This window comes from Rutidosis leptorrhynchoides, chromosome 4 (genome assembly GCF_046630445.1).
Source record: "Rutidosis leptorrhynchoides isolate AG116_Rl617_1_P2 chromosome 4, CSIRO_AGI_Rlap_v1, whole genome shotgun sequence".
NCBI classification, from domain to species: domain Eukaryota; kingdom Viridiplantae; phylum Streptophyta; class Magnoliopsida; order Asterales; family Asteraceae; genus Rutidosis; species Rutidosis leptorrhynchoides.
In genome coordinates, this window is record NC_092336.1 from 632,404,486 (window position 1) to 632,423,692 (window position 19,207).

At 31.3% G+C, this 19,207-nt stretch overlaps 1 protein-coding gene across 1 annotated transcript; it reads left to right on the plus strand.

The window, feature by feature from the left end:
• The first annotated feature begins 2,411 nt into the window (after positions 1-2,411).
• On the plus strand, positions 2,412-5,538 carry LOC139904242 (proteasome subunit alpha type-2-A-like). Its single transcript, XM_071886190.1, has 12 exons — positions 2,412-2,591; positions 2,893-2,968; positions 3,084-3,160; positions 3,270-3,334; positions 3,571-3,617; positions 3,707-3,782; positions 3,899-3,966; positions 4,099-4,168; positions 4,485-4,570; positions 4,675-4,737; positions 5,224-5,289; positions 5,377-5,538. Exons 2-12 carry the CDS (start codon positions 2,928-2,930, stop codon positions 5,423-5,425), a joined length of 708 nt encoding a protein of 235 aa, XP_071742291.1. The 5' UTR covers positions 2,412-2,591; positions 2,893-2,927; the 3' UTR covers positions 5,426-5,538.
• Positions 5,539-19,207: the final 13,669 nt, after the last annotated feature.

The window sequence follows — 19,207 nt, forward strand, 5'->3', positions numbered from 1 at the left end:
CATCGCAAGTATAACGCTAAAATTTCGAGACCACAAGCTAGCACAACAATAGCATATACAACTCAAATAATATAATATGCTACACTACGACACATAACCATGGTTAACTAATACTACAAGGGAATGATACTCGAATTTCCCATCGGTGTTCCTAACAACCGTTAGTGTACAACAAAATATATCACTAACCCCCGAGTGGTATGGACAACACATATCCGTTCATAGTAATCGTTAGCGTACAACGACATATAGCACTAACTCTTGGGCGGTTTGGACAACACATATCCATTCATAGTAACCGTTAGTGTACAACGACATATAGCACTAACTCTTGGGCAGTTTAGACAACACATATCCATTCATAGTAACCGTTAGTGTACAATGACATATAGCACTAACTCTTGGGCGGTTTAGACAACGCATATCCGATCCCTCCCCCATTCCACAAATAGATACATTATACACATACACGTATAACTATTCCACTCGCCTTATCGTCTTGGTGAGATTTTTCAACAATACTTGAAACCTTCAATGAGAGTCACCTAATACAATTTTAATGCCCAATTAATTCACATAATAAGCTGGATCAAACACCAACTAACCTCACTAGTGCATTTATGACCCAAAAGGGTATTTATGACCCATTTGCACTAGAATCACTCAATCAAGGTCCAAGCCTTCAACTAACCACTAAAAGCTAGTGATTAAGGTTCTAAGACTCCCATCAATACATATCTAGGGTGTTTTCATACCCAATTTATCCCGCTAGGTCAAACTTACCCATTTGACCCATTTCAAGTCAACCATGAACTCCAAAAACACTTTTCACTAACAACACAAGTGAGCTAGTGATTAACTAACCACTCAAGACTCAATAACACCAATTATTACTTTGAAACCCTAGGTTAGTCATTCTTGAGTCCTCATGGCTCAATCTTACCCAAAAACTCCAAAAATCACCAACAATGAGTTTTATGTTCATCTCTAACCCAAAACCCTAACCCTTAAACAAATTAAACTAAGGAAATCAAGATTAGAACTTACCCCACAATCAAAACGTAGCTATTGATGAGATGAACAACTTTATAACTCGAGCTAAGACCCGAAACTAGCTTCTTCTTCCTTTGCTTAAGCTTTCTCACACTAGGAATCTCTCTCTATCTAAAATTGAAGTGGAGGGGATGAGGTTGTTGGAAGTGGAGTAAATGACACCCCAAGATCTGATCATGTGGCCTTAAACTCGTCCCACATGTGAAAATACCAAAATGCCCTTTCAAAAATAACAAAACCAAACAGCTGGCCCGTCAGATCATCTGGACGGCGTCCAGTCCTTCAATGTTGGACGGCGTCCCATGCTTTTGAACGGCGTCCCAACTAACTGAAAAACAGGGTCTTACACACATATAGGGACATGCATCACAAAGAGTCAACAACTACATTATATTGGTAGAAAAAGAGTACCTACTTTCAATGTAATGACAATGTGTGATTTTGATATATGTTTTGCGTATGTATCAGCTGGATGGGAGGGATTAACACATGACACATGTGTTTTTATGCACTTGATTGAAAATAAGTCAATGAATTTTCCAAAACCACCCGAGGTAAATAAACATATCTATGTTATTGTTTCATATTAAGTTTAACGGATTCCGACACAATTTGTTTAAACTCTTTTATGAGATAAATATTATTTGGTTGACAAAGGATACTCATACACAAAAGAGGTACCTTGTTCCATATCCAAGACAAGATACCATGAATCTCAATTTCAAATAACCCCCCAATAATATGCAAGAAGCTTTCAAGTGTTCACATTCATTTATACGAAGTCATGTTGAGACGGCCTTTGAAATTTTGGAGAAAGGATTTCACATACTTGGTAAAATGCCAAGGTTTAGTGTCGAAACACAAATCAATGTTATCACGACCACATTTGCATTGCATAACTATATTCGTACTAACAGTCAAGAAGACACCGTGTTTGCAATAATCGATCAACATCCAAAATACATACCATGAGATGAGCTAAACCTAATAGTAACCGTAACACAAGCACCGAATGTCGATCTAATGGAATGAGATGAAACATGTTGGTAACAATATTGACACTTTAATATGGAATGCACATCATTAATAATTAAATATTTTTATATTATGTTTCATTAAATTAAAATAATGAGAGTAATTGATTTTTATTCGTATTCATTATTCTTATTTTACATTTTTTAACAGTTTCAAACCTCCAACAACTTTCTCAAACAACAAAATACATTCTAAAAGCTCGAGCTATCCAGCTAATTACGTCAAACGTAGCCCATATATAACTTTATATTTTGCGAATCTTAACTCTTAATCCAAAATTAAAAGATGAAAAATAAATGTTATTTGAAATGTTGAAATGATCCAAAAGTGAAACTGTAAAAATTGAGACCCTATTTTGTGTTTTCTTTCCCTTCAAGCCAACAAAGAAACCCTCGTCTTCATAAACACTACCAAATCGTCACTCGTCAGACATTAACACTCCATTGAACGAACCTCGCTATACATTTTTTCCTTCGCCTATCGCCTATCGATTGTTGCTACAGGTACTTAATTTTTTGTACGCATATTTATATATCTATATATACATGAGGTATAATCAAATATCTTCAGGAACTCCAGATCTAATGTGTTATCTCAAATTTAATTTGTCAATTTCTCTTGTATACCAAAGCCTAATTTTTTGTTACTAGTGATCACTATTCTGTAGCTACGTCTGTTTTTCAATGATCCGATTTTCATATTATGCCTTTTATTTATCACTAATTTGTAGCTACATCTGTTTTTTGTAGACACCTAATTTTTATTAATTAGGGTTTCATCAGTAATCAAACTCATACTACGCAGGTTATTTGGCTTCATATCTTAATTTATAGAATAGAATGGGTGACAGTCAGTACTCGTTCTCTCTTACTACTTTCAGGTATGTATGTATGTATATGCTACTTTAATTTAATTTATAGAATACTGGTTTGTTTGTTATACACACATAATGTGTGTAGGATGATTAATTTTGTGTAATGTGTTGTTATTTGCAGCCCATCTGGAAAGCTTGTTCAGATTGAACATGCACTCACAGCTGTTGGCTCAGGTCAAACTTCATTGGGAATAAAAGGTATCTCCAGTTTCAAGTTTTTTCTTTAACTACCTGAAGGTAGTTTGTTTTAGGCTAGGGTATTATTGTAATTGCCTATTTTGATTTGACTGGTTTGTGGTTATTGCAGCTTCTAATGGGGTAGTCATTGCAACAGAAAAGAAGCTCCCATCGATTTTGGTTGACGAGACATCTGTAAGCACAAACTACACATACGATTCGTTATTATATATGAATATCACTGCATCGTCTCTTTTACGATGTACAGTACAATATTTGATCACAAGCTCCTTTTTCGTAGCTTTACTCATTTTAGGATATATTTTGTTTCTGTCTCACACCGCGTCATTCTGAATCTAATGTTAAATACATACATTCTAGTTTATATGAAGATGACTAAATTTTCTGAAATTTGATTTCTTTGGCCTCAGGTGCAAAAAATTCAAATTTTGACTCCTAATATCGGAGTGGTATACAGGTAGGATTGTAGTAGAATCGAACATTTTCATTTTCATAAATGTTTCGGATCTGGATTTATTTATTACAAATTTGCTCTCTTATTTGCAGTGGAATGGGGCCTGATTCTCGAGTTTTGGTCAGAAAGAGTAGGAAGCAGGCTGAGCAGTACCAACTACTTTATAAAGTACTTATTTCTATTCTATTTTACATCTTTCTGAATCAACCTGTTAATTTTATTGGAATTATAAATAAGTTGAATACCTTTTTATATGAAAAAAAAATTGGTATCATTTTTTGCAGGAAGCTATTCCTGTTACACAGCTTGTTAGAGAAACTGCTGCTGTTATGCAAGAGTTTACTCAGTCTGGGTAACTCTAATTTGGTTACTCTTTTTGATAACAACCCATAAATATAAATATTACATTCATTATATTAGATAAAATTCTTATTCTTATATTATGGCCGACTAAACGTTTTTAACTTATGTTAATTTTGTGTAGTGGTGTAAGACCTTTTGGTGTTTCGCTTCTCGTTGCTGGTTATGATGACAAGGGTCCCCAGCTATATCAGGTGTGCAATTATGTCCCTTTTTTTAAAAAATATTTTAATGAATAATTAGTTAATTACTGTTTTTAGGTGTTATGATTTAAAAACTATACTGCAAGTAATAAATAAGAATTTCAATATTTAATGTTATTCTACACAAGACTGTTATTAGCAATACTGCAATATTAGCTGTATATTGAAGTTTTTTCTTTTTCTTTTTTATTGTATAGAGAACATTAGTATGCTTTATTTAGTTCTAAGTTGTTATCCCTCTATGGCTTCATTTTGTGATCTTTCTGAAATATGTACGTTTATGAATCTTGGTATGTATTTTATGAAGGTTGACCCGTCTGGTTCATATTTTTCATGGAAAGCTTCTGCTATGGGAAAGAATGTTTCCAATGCAAAGACATTTCTTGAAAAAAGGTATGTCACTATTATGTTCAGGCATGCTTACATTTAGTTTCGTATATTTGTTATTTTTATTATAAATTATAAATTATAAATAAATATAAATATGAGCCTTGTAGGTACACTGAGGACATGGAGCTTGAGGATGCGATACACACAGCTATTCTAACTTTGAAGGAAGGGTGAGTAATGTCAAAAATTGACTGTTTTCTTTCGAGCATATTATTATCAGTCTGGTTCATGTCAAATATACGAAGTGCTACTTTTAGATATTGGCAATTCTGACCCTTTACTTATTTATAAATCCATTTTGCTTGTGTTCGATAAATGAAAAAAAGTTAACTAGGTTGGAACCTAACTCAAGGGTTCAAAATTACCATAAGTTTATTTATAGTGCGTACAACTTCGTAAATATAAGCATGCAAAAAGTTTAGATTGTTGTAAGTTGTAATCTTGTAATCATATATAACACACAGACACAGATCATGTGTTAAAAAGTGTAAAGCTTTGGACAAAGGGACCTTAATTTAATGTCTGATCTGCCTATTTTGCCATATCATGTTATAATGATCTGGAATGCAAAATGTACAGACCTTACTTTTCTTGTGGTTAATGTCGTTTTTTACACAATTCGAGTATATTTTAAATATTTTTATCTCCTGTATCAGATTTGAAGGACAAATATCTGGTAAAAACATCGAGATTGGTGTTATCGAGGCTGACAGAACTTTCAGGTAAGTTTATAACTGCTACTCAACTGAATCTAACAGTATGAACACTTTGGTAAGCAGTTTTTAATGACTGTTCCTTTGTTATTGCAGAGTGCTAACTGAGGCTCAAATTGAGGACTATCTTCAAGAGGTGGAGTAGTTTATTTGTTCTTGCTAACTATCTTTTTATGAACCATTCTGTTGAAAATTATATGTTCGGATATTTTTCACCTTTGGGTGTTTTGTTATGAATTTAAAAAACCTTTGTTGTCCTCTACAAGTTCTATAACTGTTTTAGTAGTTTTGTGATTTGGTGCGCCGAAAGTTGCGTGGACACCAGTTGCTGGATAATTTTCTGTTAAGAGGCGTTTCAGTAGGCTGCAAGTAGTTTTGTTTGCTGTTTTCAGTTGTCGAATTCTGTTAAAAGGTTGTCGGTATTTGCCGTCGATTTTTGTTGCAAGCCTACTAAAATGTGTTGTTTTTTGATTTGCTTTATGCTGGATTTATTTCCCTTTGTTTCAAGGCTGGCTGAGTTTATTTCTGATCGTTAGTTTACTGAATCTAAATGTTAGCTGATCAAATCATTTTTTATTTTCCGAAAATTATTTTAGTTCGCTTGCGTTCTGCATTTTCTCTCCGGATATTGTATCTTCATCTTCCATTTTACGCCATTTAGCTCTCTTTTGTCACTGCCTTTACTTTGATTGACAATGCTATTTTTTTTTCTTTCTAATTGGTCTCTTTGTCGTTATTGTTGCTTCATTTCTCCTTCGATTTGCATCATTCACGGGTCAGTTCTTGATTAGTCCGGTCAGGAGAAGCTCACTACTTGACTTGTGATGATACTTAACGTTTTATGGCGTTTGATTCGCTGTTTAGATTGTAAATAAGGGTGATTTCCTTGTTTGGTTTTGTCTTTAATTTGTAGTGGTAGTTGCCGATACGTTCTTCTTTTGTTGGTATATTTAGGGATTTTAGAGTTGTTTGTCGACGGATTGATGGTTTCTAGAGGCTTGGATGATTTATCTAAACGGTGTGTTCGGTCACTTTCATCCTTGCGCTTTATTTTAGACACTATATGGTGATTTCCTTTCACTTGTTCCCGGATTTTCATACTACGTCTTGGTATAGTGATGTCACTACTTTCAGTTTCTTGGCAACTGTATGTGTTTCCTTTTGTTTGGGGTTGTTCTTCGGATCTTTCTATACATCATCTGATATGTTTTTTCGTAGAGGTTTCAACATCTTAAGGTTTTTACATCATCTGATATGTTTTTTCGTAGAGGTTTCAACATCTTAAGGTTTTGGCTCTGTAAGCTTCTTCCTTGGGTATAATGTAGGTACAATGTAATTAATGTATAGTTCATTAGGTTTCCTCAAATAGATTGTGTGTCTATTCATATAAACGTATTCGATCATTATATCCAAGGTTGCAAAATTCGCTATTCGGAGATTAATCGGTCGGGACTTTGGAAAGATTAATCGGCAATTCGGGGATTAATCGGATTGTACCGTATACATTTAAATATTAAATTTTACAAATTATGTGTAACTATAGAAAAAAACAATAAATATAAAAATAAAATTTAACATAATTGTTTAAAATTGTTCATTTTGCTTCAAAACTATAAAATTTTAGTTTAAATTCATGTTAAAATGTTAATCATTTTTTACTTTGACCGATTTTGGTTACCAAATTCGGTTTTGACCCATCAATTAACGTTCACTGTTTAATTAAACGGATTTTTAGAAATCGGAACGAATTGCTCTTAAAAATGATTAATCGGAGATTAATTGGAGATTAATCGGCGAGTAATCGGGTTTTTTACAACACCGATTATATCTATATTCTAATATAATGAATTTTTGTTATTCTTAAAAAAAAAAAATTAAGAGAACATATCTAAGATGGGAACTGAATTTTCTCTATACATTTTTATAAATAAACTAGTAGAAAGATCTGTAATATCACAAAACATTAGGTTTGATTACGACCTCTAAGTTACTTCCTCTTTTCATATTAATAGTAATAGTAATGTTTTGACTATGTATTTTCTTTCTAATTTTTTACTTTAAATATTTTGTTTGTATTAAATATTATGGAGTATATTTTTAGCATAGTGATTTTATTGATTATATATTCCTAGAATAATGTAATTGTTAGGCCTTTATCTTGGCCTAATGAGTCTTCTACTGATTCAATTCCACGCTATTTAATGGACTGTCTAGCATGGACAATGTGAATTGTAATAATTTAAATGTCGCAAGATCCATATCTAACGCGGTATATCGTTTTTTTTTTTTTTTTTTTTTTTTTTTTTTTTTTTTTTTTTTTTGGCGAAAAGGAAGGAAATAGATTAAAACATGGAGACTTCATCAAAAAGATGAAGAAAGCCATAACAAATACGGAGTACAAGACAATAAGCAGCTTAACACATCAACAAAAGCTAAGCTTGCGATCATAAAGCAAAGAAAAAAACTACGTCTAGCGGATTAAAACCCAAGAATTACAATCCCACATGTAAAATTGAAGACTAGGAAAATAATTCATAGAAAATAGCCCATTGACAAAACCTTCATCTTGATGCAACGAACAAATTGGGGGAAACACAAGGGAATAGTAGATCTCTAACTCCATGTCTTTGTTGGATGATGACACTATCTTCTTGATTATAGAAGGTGATTTTTTGAGGGCCGATCAACAGGGAGCATCGACAATTGAAAATGCATTATAGGTAACAAACCAAGGGTATATGTTAAATTGCAACCCATTAAACAGGGAGCATTGACATATCGTTTTATTTATAAACAGAAAAAGTACATATTGTTTTAGTTATAAACAGAAAAAAGTCTCACCCTTAATTAAAAGCCATTTCATTAAATATGTGTGGTGAAAGAATTTGAAGCGTGGTAGAAGCCGAGATAAAAGCATATGGTATAAAAGGTATTTTATCGATGATTCGATGAAGGATTCGGAGGAGGACGAGGATGAAGAAGTTGATTTATGCTCTTGTTGCTTTTCCAGCTCATCGCCAGGCTCAGAATCATAGTTTTCATTGATTAGACGGCGTGCTTAATGTTTTCGGGTTCGTGTATTAATTTTCGTGTTTGGCTTTTCGCTTGGTTCCTTAGTAGCTAGGCTAGGAGTTTGAGGATTTTTAGCTTGTTCTTATGTTTTGTTTCGTCGAGTCTTGATTTGTTTGTGTGTTTGTTCATGTTCTCGTGTTTTGTCTAGCTTCTTGCTAGTTTCTTTTTTTTTTATTAATATACTTTCCTTTCATAAAATATAACAACCCGGAAAATTCCGACTAAATTTAGTCAAAGTTTCTGCAAAATCCTAAGTTCCAATTCTTGATATCGAGTCTTAATTTTTGAGTCAAAGTTTTCAAATAAAAAAGTCAACAATTGTTCTTTGATCAAATTCGTAATTGTTTCAGTGTTTCAAGTCAAATTGATGATTGATAAAGATTATAGGAATGATTTAGAGCTTGTTTCATTTAGGAATCGAGGTCTCAAAACCTCTCAATATCAAAATCATTATTTTCTTTTTGTTAAACAAACCGCGACAGCAGCATAGCTGCACTCTTTATTTTTATTTTTTTTTTCGTTTTATATTGATTCAAACAATCACAAGATATTTCGGTTTCAATTCCACATCCTAATTCAATTTGTAAACCTGCTGTTATGATTTGGGTTCATTGCTCTGGTCGACTGAATTGATAAAGAAGAAGAAAAAAAAAGAAGTTGAAACAGATACAGTTTAATTAAAATTCATATGGGTATTAAAACAGAAAACTTAGAATGGTGCAATGGTTAAGGTGTTGTTCCGGTTAGCGTGAGGTCGTGGGTTCGAGTCCCGTCTTGGGCATTTTTTTTAGAAAGGGCTCCTAAGGTAGTTTTCTTACTATTTTTATTATTTTTATTATTATTATTATTATTATTATTATTATTATTATTATTATTAACATAAGTATTATTATTATCATTAATATGATTATTATCATTATTATCATTAATATGATTATTATCATTATTAGTATTGTTATTATTAATATGGTCATGGTTACAAATATTATCTTTTAGTTATCATTAAAACTATCATTTGTACTAAGTATTATTATTATTAAAATTTAGGACTATAATTATCATTTAACATTAACATTAGTATTATTAGAATTTCTAATAAAACCATCATTTTTATAAACATTACCATTATTATTAAACACATTATTTTAATGAAAACTATCATTTTATCTTATCGTTATTATCAAAATTATCATCTTTATTGAAATTATTATTACTACTATCATTATTATCATTCTTATTATTAAAGGTATTAAAATTATCATTGTATTAAAGTTATCATTACCTTTATTTTTTAAAACTATCATTATTATTATCATTAATAGAATCATTAATATTATTATCATTATTATTGATATTAATATTATCATTACTATCATTTTTACCATTACTAATATTATTTAGTATTATTATAATTACTATTTTAAACAAACAAATTATACATATATATAAAATATATGTAATACATATAACATAACCAAAGTAATATTTTTATTTATTTAAAAATATATATAATAAAAAATAGATAATGAAACATATAAGTTATTAATATAAAAATGAAATAACTAATATATATATATATATATATATATATATATATATATATATATATATATATATATATATATATATATAACTTATTCGATTACGAGTATATGTGTTAATATATAAATACTTGATATAGATTCGTGAATCCGAGGACAACTCTGCACTTGTTCAGTGCCATCATACTCGTAATTACTACGAAATACGAAATACAGTATCGTGAGTTTTCATAGTTCCCTTTTCATATATATTTTTGGGCTGAGAATACAAGCAATGTTTTATATCTGTTTAACAAAATAGATACAAGTACTAACTTAATTCTACGTGGGTTAGAATCACAAATATTCCCCTAGCTTGGTAACGTAATCTATTGGTCTTTGTACCGTAGGCGCGAATCCTATTGATAGATCTATCGGGTTTGACAACCCCATCCGGGCTAGTCGCGCTAGCAGTCAACGGATGTTTAGTACTTCGAGGGTATTTATCGCACTTGATTCGGTGCTCTATAGACATCAGGGGTATTCACTGTTATATTATTATCGTTAAGGCTGTTACCAGGTGCCCATGGTTGTAGAATCTTTTTATTACACTGCGGTGTAAGGATATTTATGAAAACTGAAATCTTGTGATCTATTACTATCATCAAAATCATTAATTATGACAAACCTATGAACTCACTCAACCTCGTGTTGACTTTTTAAGCATGTTTATTCTCAGGTATTTTTTGCTTTCGCTGTAAAACTTTGCTGTTACATAGAAGTCAAGCCAAGCACTGGGACCAGAGTTAACATCGCCATTAATGGTTTTTGATGGGGTGTTACATAAAAAATAATGTAATTGTTTTTAATTTTTTTTTAATTTTATGGATTTTGATTAAATATTTTATGTAAATAATATTTATGACATCATTATATAGTTTAATATCGTGACTTGTGTCCGACCCATTGTTTAAGGTGACATCATCAATTAAGAGTTTTAATAGATAGTAGATAGATAGGTAATGATCGATGCTCTTTTATTTAAGTTCTCACAAGTCACAACCATGTCGTTGGCTTTGTATCCATCATCACTAGTTATATATTTTAGAGTCAAGCCAGCAAGTTTAAGTCTAAAAGACACTCCGTACTTATGCAACTAGAGACTTGATGAATTAACACATTTGAAGTGAAACGTAAGTAAGTAGTTTCTTGTTAGGAGTTGGGCTGGTTGTGTAGTTATGACTTTTGAGCAACAAGGCTGTTCAAACTTGTAGATGACTGATGTTTGGTAGAGGCTAAAATGATTGGTTTGGAAATAAGTGGGTGCTCAATGATAAATATAAATATAGTATAGATTTAATTTCATAGTTCTCTTTTTAATACTTTGAAATATATTTCTGGTCACATATTTTTTAAAAAGAAGTTAATAAAATATTACTAGTAATTTCATAGATTTACAAAAGAAAGATATTACGCTGAAAAATACCAAAGCATGAAATGGAAGTGAGAGTGGACAACAACTTGACGCTGTAAAGTATTGTACGTCCTGTTGAATTGACAGTACATTGGTGTGTGGAATCCAACTATCCAGACTCTTATGTCAGACGGCCCGGTCGTCAAAAGATTAAAGAAATAGCCATATATAAGACCATTTTTAACTAAACATGTGACGTCACGTACAGATTGTGCATTTTTTGGCCAAAAAGTGTAATTGCTTTTGACGTGTCAATGTTAGTTTTTGACATTCATTAACCCTGACGCCCCATTTCTGTGTCAAATTACTGTGGGTCATATCAGTTTTATTTTTTATATTTTTTATTTTATTAAATATGAATACAAACTATATTTTATAAAATAAAACACATATAAGATAAAAAAAAGTCACAAATTAATAATTCATAAAATTTAATCATTAGATAAAATTTAACCATTACATAATTTAATATAATTCAAGAATACATAAAATAAACTAGTTCATAGTGCGGAATGTGGACGAAAGGTTCCAAATATGTTCGACAAGATCTTCGGTTAGTGTGTCGTGCATCGCCTTATCTCTTATCTCTTGGATGATAATGTCTTGATCCCGACCTCTATTCGGTTATGAAATGTCCCGTTCTTATTGATTAAAAACGTTCCATATTAATTGATTTCGTTGCGAGGTTTTGACCTCTATATGAGACGTTTTTCAAAAACTGCATTCATTTTAAAACAAACCATAACCTTTATTTCATCAATAAAGGTTTAAAAAGCTTTACGTAGATTATCAAATAATGATAATCTAAAATATCCTGTTTACACACGACCATTACATAATGGTTTACAATACAAATATGTTACAACAAAATAAGTTTCTTGAATGCAGTTTTTACACAATATCATACAAGCATGGACTCCAAATCTCGTCCTTATTTAAGTATGCGACAGCGGAAGCTCTTAATAATCACCTGAGAATAAACATGCTTAAAACGTCAACAAAAATGTTGGTGAGTTATAGGTTTAACCTATATATATCAAATCATAATAATAGACCACAAGATTTCATATTTCAATACACATCCCATACACAGAGATAAAAATCATTCATATGGTGAACACCTGGTAACCGACATTAACAAGATGCATATATAAGAATATCCCCATCATTCCGGGACACCCTTCGGATATGATATAAATTTCGAAGTACTAAAGCATCCTGTACTTTGGATGGGGTTTGTTAGGCCCAATAGATCTATCTTTAGGATTCGCGTCAATTAGGGTGTCTGTTCCCTAATTCTTAGATTACCAGACTTAATAAAAAAGGGCATATTCGATTTCGATAATTCAACCATAGAATGTAGTTTCACGTACTTGTGTCTATTTTGTAAATCATTTATAAAACCTGCATGTATTCTCATCCCAAAAATATTAGATTTTAAAAGTGGGACTATAACTCACTTTCACAGATTTTTACTTCGTCGGGAAGTAAGACTTGGCCACTGGTTGATTCACAAACCTATAACAATATATACATATATATCAAAGTATGTTCAAAATATATTTACAACACTTTTAATATATTTTGATGTTTTAAGTTTATTAAGTCAGCTGTCCTCGTTAGTAACCTACAACTAGTTGTCCACAGTTAGATGTACAGAAATAAATCGATAAATATTATCTTGAATCAATTCACGACCCAGTGTATACGTATCTCAGTATTGATCACAACTCAAACTCTATATATTTTGGAATCAACCTCAACCCTGTATAACTAACTCCAACATTCACATATAGAGTGTCTATGGTTGTTCCAAAATATATATAGATGTGTCGACATGATAGGTCGAAATATTGTATACTTGTCTATGGTATCTCAAGATTACATAATATACAATACAAGTTGATTAAGTTATGGTTGGAATAGATTTGTTACCAATTTTCACGTAGCTAAAATGAGAAAAATTATCCAATCTTGTTTTACCCATAACTTCTTCATTTTAAATCCGTTTTGAGTGAATCAAATTGCTATGGTTTCATATTGAACTCTATTTTATGAATCTAAACAGAAAAAGTATAGGTTTATAGTCGGAAAAATAAGTTACAAGTCGTTTTTGTAAAGGTAGTCATTTCAGTCGAAAGAACGACGTCCAGATGACCATTTTAGAAAACATACTTCCACTTTGAGTTTAACCATAATTTTTGGATATAGTTTCATGTTCATAATAAAAATCATTTTCTCAGAATAACAACTTTTAAATCAAAGTTTATCATAGTTTTTAATTAACTAACCCAAAACAGCCCGCGGTGTTACTATGACGGCGTAAATCCGGTTTTACGGTGTTTTTCGTGTTTCCAGGTTTTAAATCATTAAGTTAGCATATCATATAGATATAGAACATGTGTTTAGTTGATTTTAAAAGTCAAGTTAGAAGGATTAACTTTTATTTGCGAACAAGTTTAGAATTAATTAAACTATGTTCTAGTAATTACAAGTTTAAACCTTCGAATAAGATAGCTTTATATGTATGAATCGAATGATGTTATGAACATCATTACTACCTCAAGTTCCTTGGATAAACCTACTGGAAATGAGAAAAATAGATCTAGCTTCAAAGGATCCTTGGATGGCTTGAAAGTTCTTGAAGCAGAATCATGACACGGAAACAATTTCAAGTAAGATTTCCACTCGAAATAAGATTGTTATAGTTATAGAAATTGAATTAAAGTTTGAATATGATTATTACCTTGTATTAGAAAGATAACCTACTATAAGTAACAAAGATTTCTTGAGGTTGGATGATCACCTTACAAGATTGGAAGTGAGCTAGCAAACTTGAAAGTATTCTTGATTTTATGTAACTAGAACTTGTAGAATTTATGAAGAACACTTAGAACTTGAAGATAGAACTTGAGAGAGATCAATTAGATGAAGAAAATTGAAGAATGAAAGTGTTTGTAGGTGTTTTTGGTCGTTGGTGTATGGATTAGATATAAAGGATATGTAATTTTGTTTTCATGTAAATAAGTCATGAATGATTACTCATATTTTTGTAATTTTATGAGATATTTCATGCTAGTTGCCAAATGATGGTTCCCACATGTGTTAGGTGACTCACATGGGCTGCTAAGAGCTGATCATTGGAGTGTATATACCAATAGTACATACATCTAAAAGCTGTGTATTGTACGAGTACGAATACGGGTGCATACGAGTAGAATTGTTGATGAAACTGAACGAGGATGTAATTGTAAGCATTTTTGTTAAGTAGAAGTATTTTGATAAGTGTATTGAAGTCTTTAAAAAGTGTATAAATACATATTAAAACACTACATGTATATACATTTTAACTGAGTCGTTAAGTCATCGTTAGTCGTTACATGTAAGTGTTGTTTTGAAACCTTTAGGTTAACGATCTTGTTAAATGTTGTTAACCCAATGTTTATAATATCAAATGAGATTTTAAATTATTATATTATCATGATATTATCATGTATGAATATCTCTTAATATGATATATATACATTAAATGTCTTTACAACGATAATCGTTACATATATGTCTCGTTTAAAAATCATTAAGTTAGTAGTCTTGTTTTTACATATGTAGTTCATTGTTAATATACTTAATGATATGTTTACTTATCATAGTATCATGTTAACTATATATATATCCATATATATGTCATCATATAGTTTTTACAAGTTTTAACGTTCGTGAATCACCGGTCAACTTGGGTGGTCAATTGTCTATATGAAACATATTTCAATTAATCAAGTCTTAACAAGTTTGATTGCTTAACATGTTGGAAACATTTAATCATGTAAATATCAATCTCAATTAATATATATAAACATGGAAAAGTTCGGGTCACTACAGGTTACGTTCGGGACGATTCTCCATGTCATCGGTAATGAAAGCTTCCTCCCGATCACTTAGCGCAAAACCATTATCTTCTAAAATCATAATTGTAATATGACACAACATTCCATAACTCTACGGTGGAAGTTCCATACGCCAATTGACATAGAGCCGAAGTACATTTTTGTAATATGGTAAAAGACGGCCAACCAATAGCATCGAGATGTTCGGTAAAAAATCTAAAATGTTCGGGAATATCATGACTATTGTAATTAGAAATACCTTGTGAAATTCGCAGAAATAATCGAATCCGCATACGAAAAGGCGTTTCAAATTTCTATGGCGGAAACACATGCGTCGGACAAAAATAATCATTCCATAAGTTGTGCCGTCGTTTCACAATCTCTCGGAATATAAATTCGGATTTTCGGAACCCGCTCGGACTTGACTTCCGCATTATCATCTTCTAATTGAATAAGCTCAATAATGTGACGACCCGAAAAATTTCGACTAATTTTTTAACCAAACTCTCGATGCGATTAATATTTCTAACACGATATGCAAAGTCTGTTAGGTTGAGTCTCAAAAATTTTGAACTATTTCATATGTTCAGTTGACCTTCGACTATTCCCAACGATTCACGAACAATTATTTGTATATATATATATATATATATATATATATATATATATATATATATATATATATATATATATACCTATATAATATTATATATTGTAATCAATAAATGTTAAAGATTCAATATATTATAATTAATAAATATGATATAGTTAATGAATCATATTACCTTAAAATTTATTACAAGTTTGAATACGAATATTATATTAATATTATTATCATTACTTTCATTTTTATTATTGTTAATATTAATATTAATATTGTATTATTGATATTATTACTTTAATGTGAAATATATATATATATATATATATATATATATATATATATATATATATATATATATATATATTATATATATAAAATAAAGTTATATATATATATACATACATATACAACTATATGTATATACAGTTATATACATGTGTATACAGATAATTATGTATCCTGTTATATATCATAATCACGTTTAAATTATTATCTAATATTAAAATCTTGATTGGTACGAATTTAATCAGAAAATGGGAATGGATTCAGTTTCACGTAACTATCAAATTTCATTCTGCCTCTAAACTGGATCCCAATCGATCTCATTATCACAATAATACAAACTCGATCAAATCAAACTGTTAAATATCAATAGCAATCGTACGAATTTGTGACACTCCACTTTCTGCTTTGTTTTCTCTTTCTGCTCGAATACTTCTGTCTTCTTTTGTTTCAGATTGATTCCATTTTCAGTACAGAAACAAAATCAGTTGCCCATCACCATCATTTTATATTTTGTTTTCTTTTTCTTCTGTTCTTGACTGATATTCTTGTCGACTCAGTTGGCACTACAAAACAATGCATATCAATTATAACTGCTGCTCAATCACACTATATAAGATTACTACTGCAATTCATGAATGAGAGGAGAAAATATAAAAAGAATAACCGGTCGACCTTTGTTCTTGAACTTAATTACTCAAAGCTCGATCATACCACTTTTGAGAACCCCTAACCTTCAGCCATATGACTCTTATTCCTCTTTACTTGTAACCGAAAGCTATGAACAACCGTCATTTCCATGTCTCCATTCGTCAACACCCAAAAGCAATCACCAACTTCGCACCTCCAACTCTCTCTATATTCTCTCTCTTAAATTTGTCCGAGAATACCCCAAGAACCTCGCCATTCTTGCTGCACTAGTGCGTTTTTGTTTTGATCAACAAACCACCACTTGTGACCCAATTCCTTCTTCCTGTTTCATATTTCTTTGTGAGCCACCCATGTTGTCACCACCCTCGCCACTCTTACAAACCACCACCAAGCTACTGCAATCTCCACCACCTCACCACCACCATTAAGCATGATTGAACACCATTGCAGCTATTGCTCGATCACTCTTACTGCAGCTATAACTATGACACCTTTCTTCTGTTTCTTTGTCCAACACAAAACCGCACCTCTATATATAAAGTATGTATAAATCAAACCATTGCTTTGAATAATAAAGTGAGTATTTGTTAAAGAATAAAAAGGTTGTTAGCGATGATTGAGGGGTATCCAAGACAGAAAACGTGTGTAACCATTGCACCAAATATTTTTTTTTTTCCAAAAAGCCATCCCATTAAAATATATATCAACTAGGAAAGTGACTGTTGTTTTCCTTTTATCCTGTATCCAACGAATTTTAGTGTGAGATAGTGGGAAATGGAGTAGGTCCAAGGAGAGGCCCCAAACCGATTAAATAAAATAAGGAAAAGGTGGTAGGAATAAGTGGTCACATTGGAAAGAAGAAGGAATACGCGTTTATATTTTTTTTTTTACTACCGGAACCGCAGATTGGGGATTGAATTGGTTAGTCACGAAAATGATAATGAGTGATATCACGATATTAATTTTCATGATGTATGATAATGATGTTTAACGAAGTGGTGATGGTGGTAAATTATTAAGATGAATACGATGCTTGATGATGATTAGATGTTAAGTATGGTAGGGTCTTTATGAAGAAAACAAATCCTAGAGTGATTTAGTTGAGGCATAATCAAACTGCCATATTCAATGTACTAATCTAGTCGATCACAGTTATAAACTTTCAATTGGGTCGTGAACCTATATTAATTATTGGGCCATTGGGTTTGTCTTGGTTAGGTAGGCTTATGAACTATGAAATGTCCCGTTCTTATTGATTAAAAACGTTCCATATTAATTGATTTCGTTGCGAGGTTTTGACCTCTATATGAGACGTTTTTCAAAGACTGCATTCATTTTTAAAACAAACCATAACCTTTATTTCATAAATAAAGGTTTAAAAAGCTTTACGTAGATTATCAAATAATGATAATCTAAAATATCCTGTTTACACACGACCATTACATAATGGTTTACAATACAAATATGTTACATCGAAATCAGTTTCTTGAATGCAGTTTTTACACAATATCATACAAACATGGACTCCAAATCTTGTCCTTATTTTAGTATGCAACAACGGAAGCTCTTAGTATTCACCTGAGAATAAACATGCTTTAAACGTCAACAAAAAATGTTGGTGAGTTATAGGTTTAACCTATATATATCAAATCGTAATAATAGACCACAAGATTTCATATTTCAATACACATCCCATACATAGAGATAAAAATCATTCATATGGTGAACACCTGGTAACCGACATTAATGAGATGCATATATAAGAATATCCCCATCATTCCGGGACACCCTTCGGATATGATATAAATTTCGAAGTACTAAAGCATCCGGTACTTTGGATGGGGTTTGTTAGGCCCAATAGATCTATCTTTAGGATTCGCGTCAATTAGGGTGTCTGTTCCCTAATTCTTAGATTACCAGACTTAATAAAAAGGGGCATATTCGATTTCGATAATTCAACCATAGAATGTAGTTTCAGTACTTGTGTCCATTTTGTAAATCATTTATAAAACCTGAATGTATTCTCATCCCAAAAATATTAGATTTTAAAAGTGGGACTATAACTCACTTTCACAGATTTTTACTTCGTCGGGAAGTAAGACTTGGTCACTGGTTGATTCACGAACCTATAACAATATATACATATATATCAAAGTATGTTCAAAATATATTTACAACACTTTTAATATATTTTGATGTTTTAAGTTTATTAAGTCAGCTGTCCTCGTTAGTAACCTACAACTAGTTGTCCACAGTTAGATGTACATAAATAAATCGATAAATATTATCTTGAATCAATCCACGACCCAGTGTATACGTATCTCAGTATTGATCACAACTCAAACTATATATATTTTGGAATCAACCTCAACCCTGTATAGCTAACTCCAACATTCACATATAGAATGTCTATTGTTGTTCCGAAATATATATAGATGTG

Bases quoted from the DNA above. Each gene is read 5' to 3' on its own strand.
- LOC139904242 (XM_071886190.1), top strand. From the start codon at position 2,928: ATGGGTGACAGTCAGTACTCGTTCTCTCTTACTACTTTCAG. The intron at 3,783-3,898 runs GTACTTATTTCT...CATTTTTTGCAG, and splicing joins AGTACCAACTACTTTATAAA to GAAGCTATTCCTGTTACACA. The intron at 4,738-5,223 runs GTGAGTAATGTC...CTCCTGTATCAG, and splicing joins ATTCTAACTTTGAAGGAAGG to ATTTGAAGGACAAATATCTG.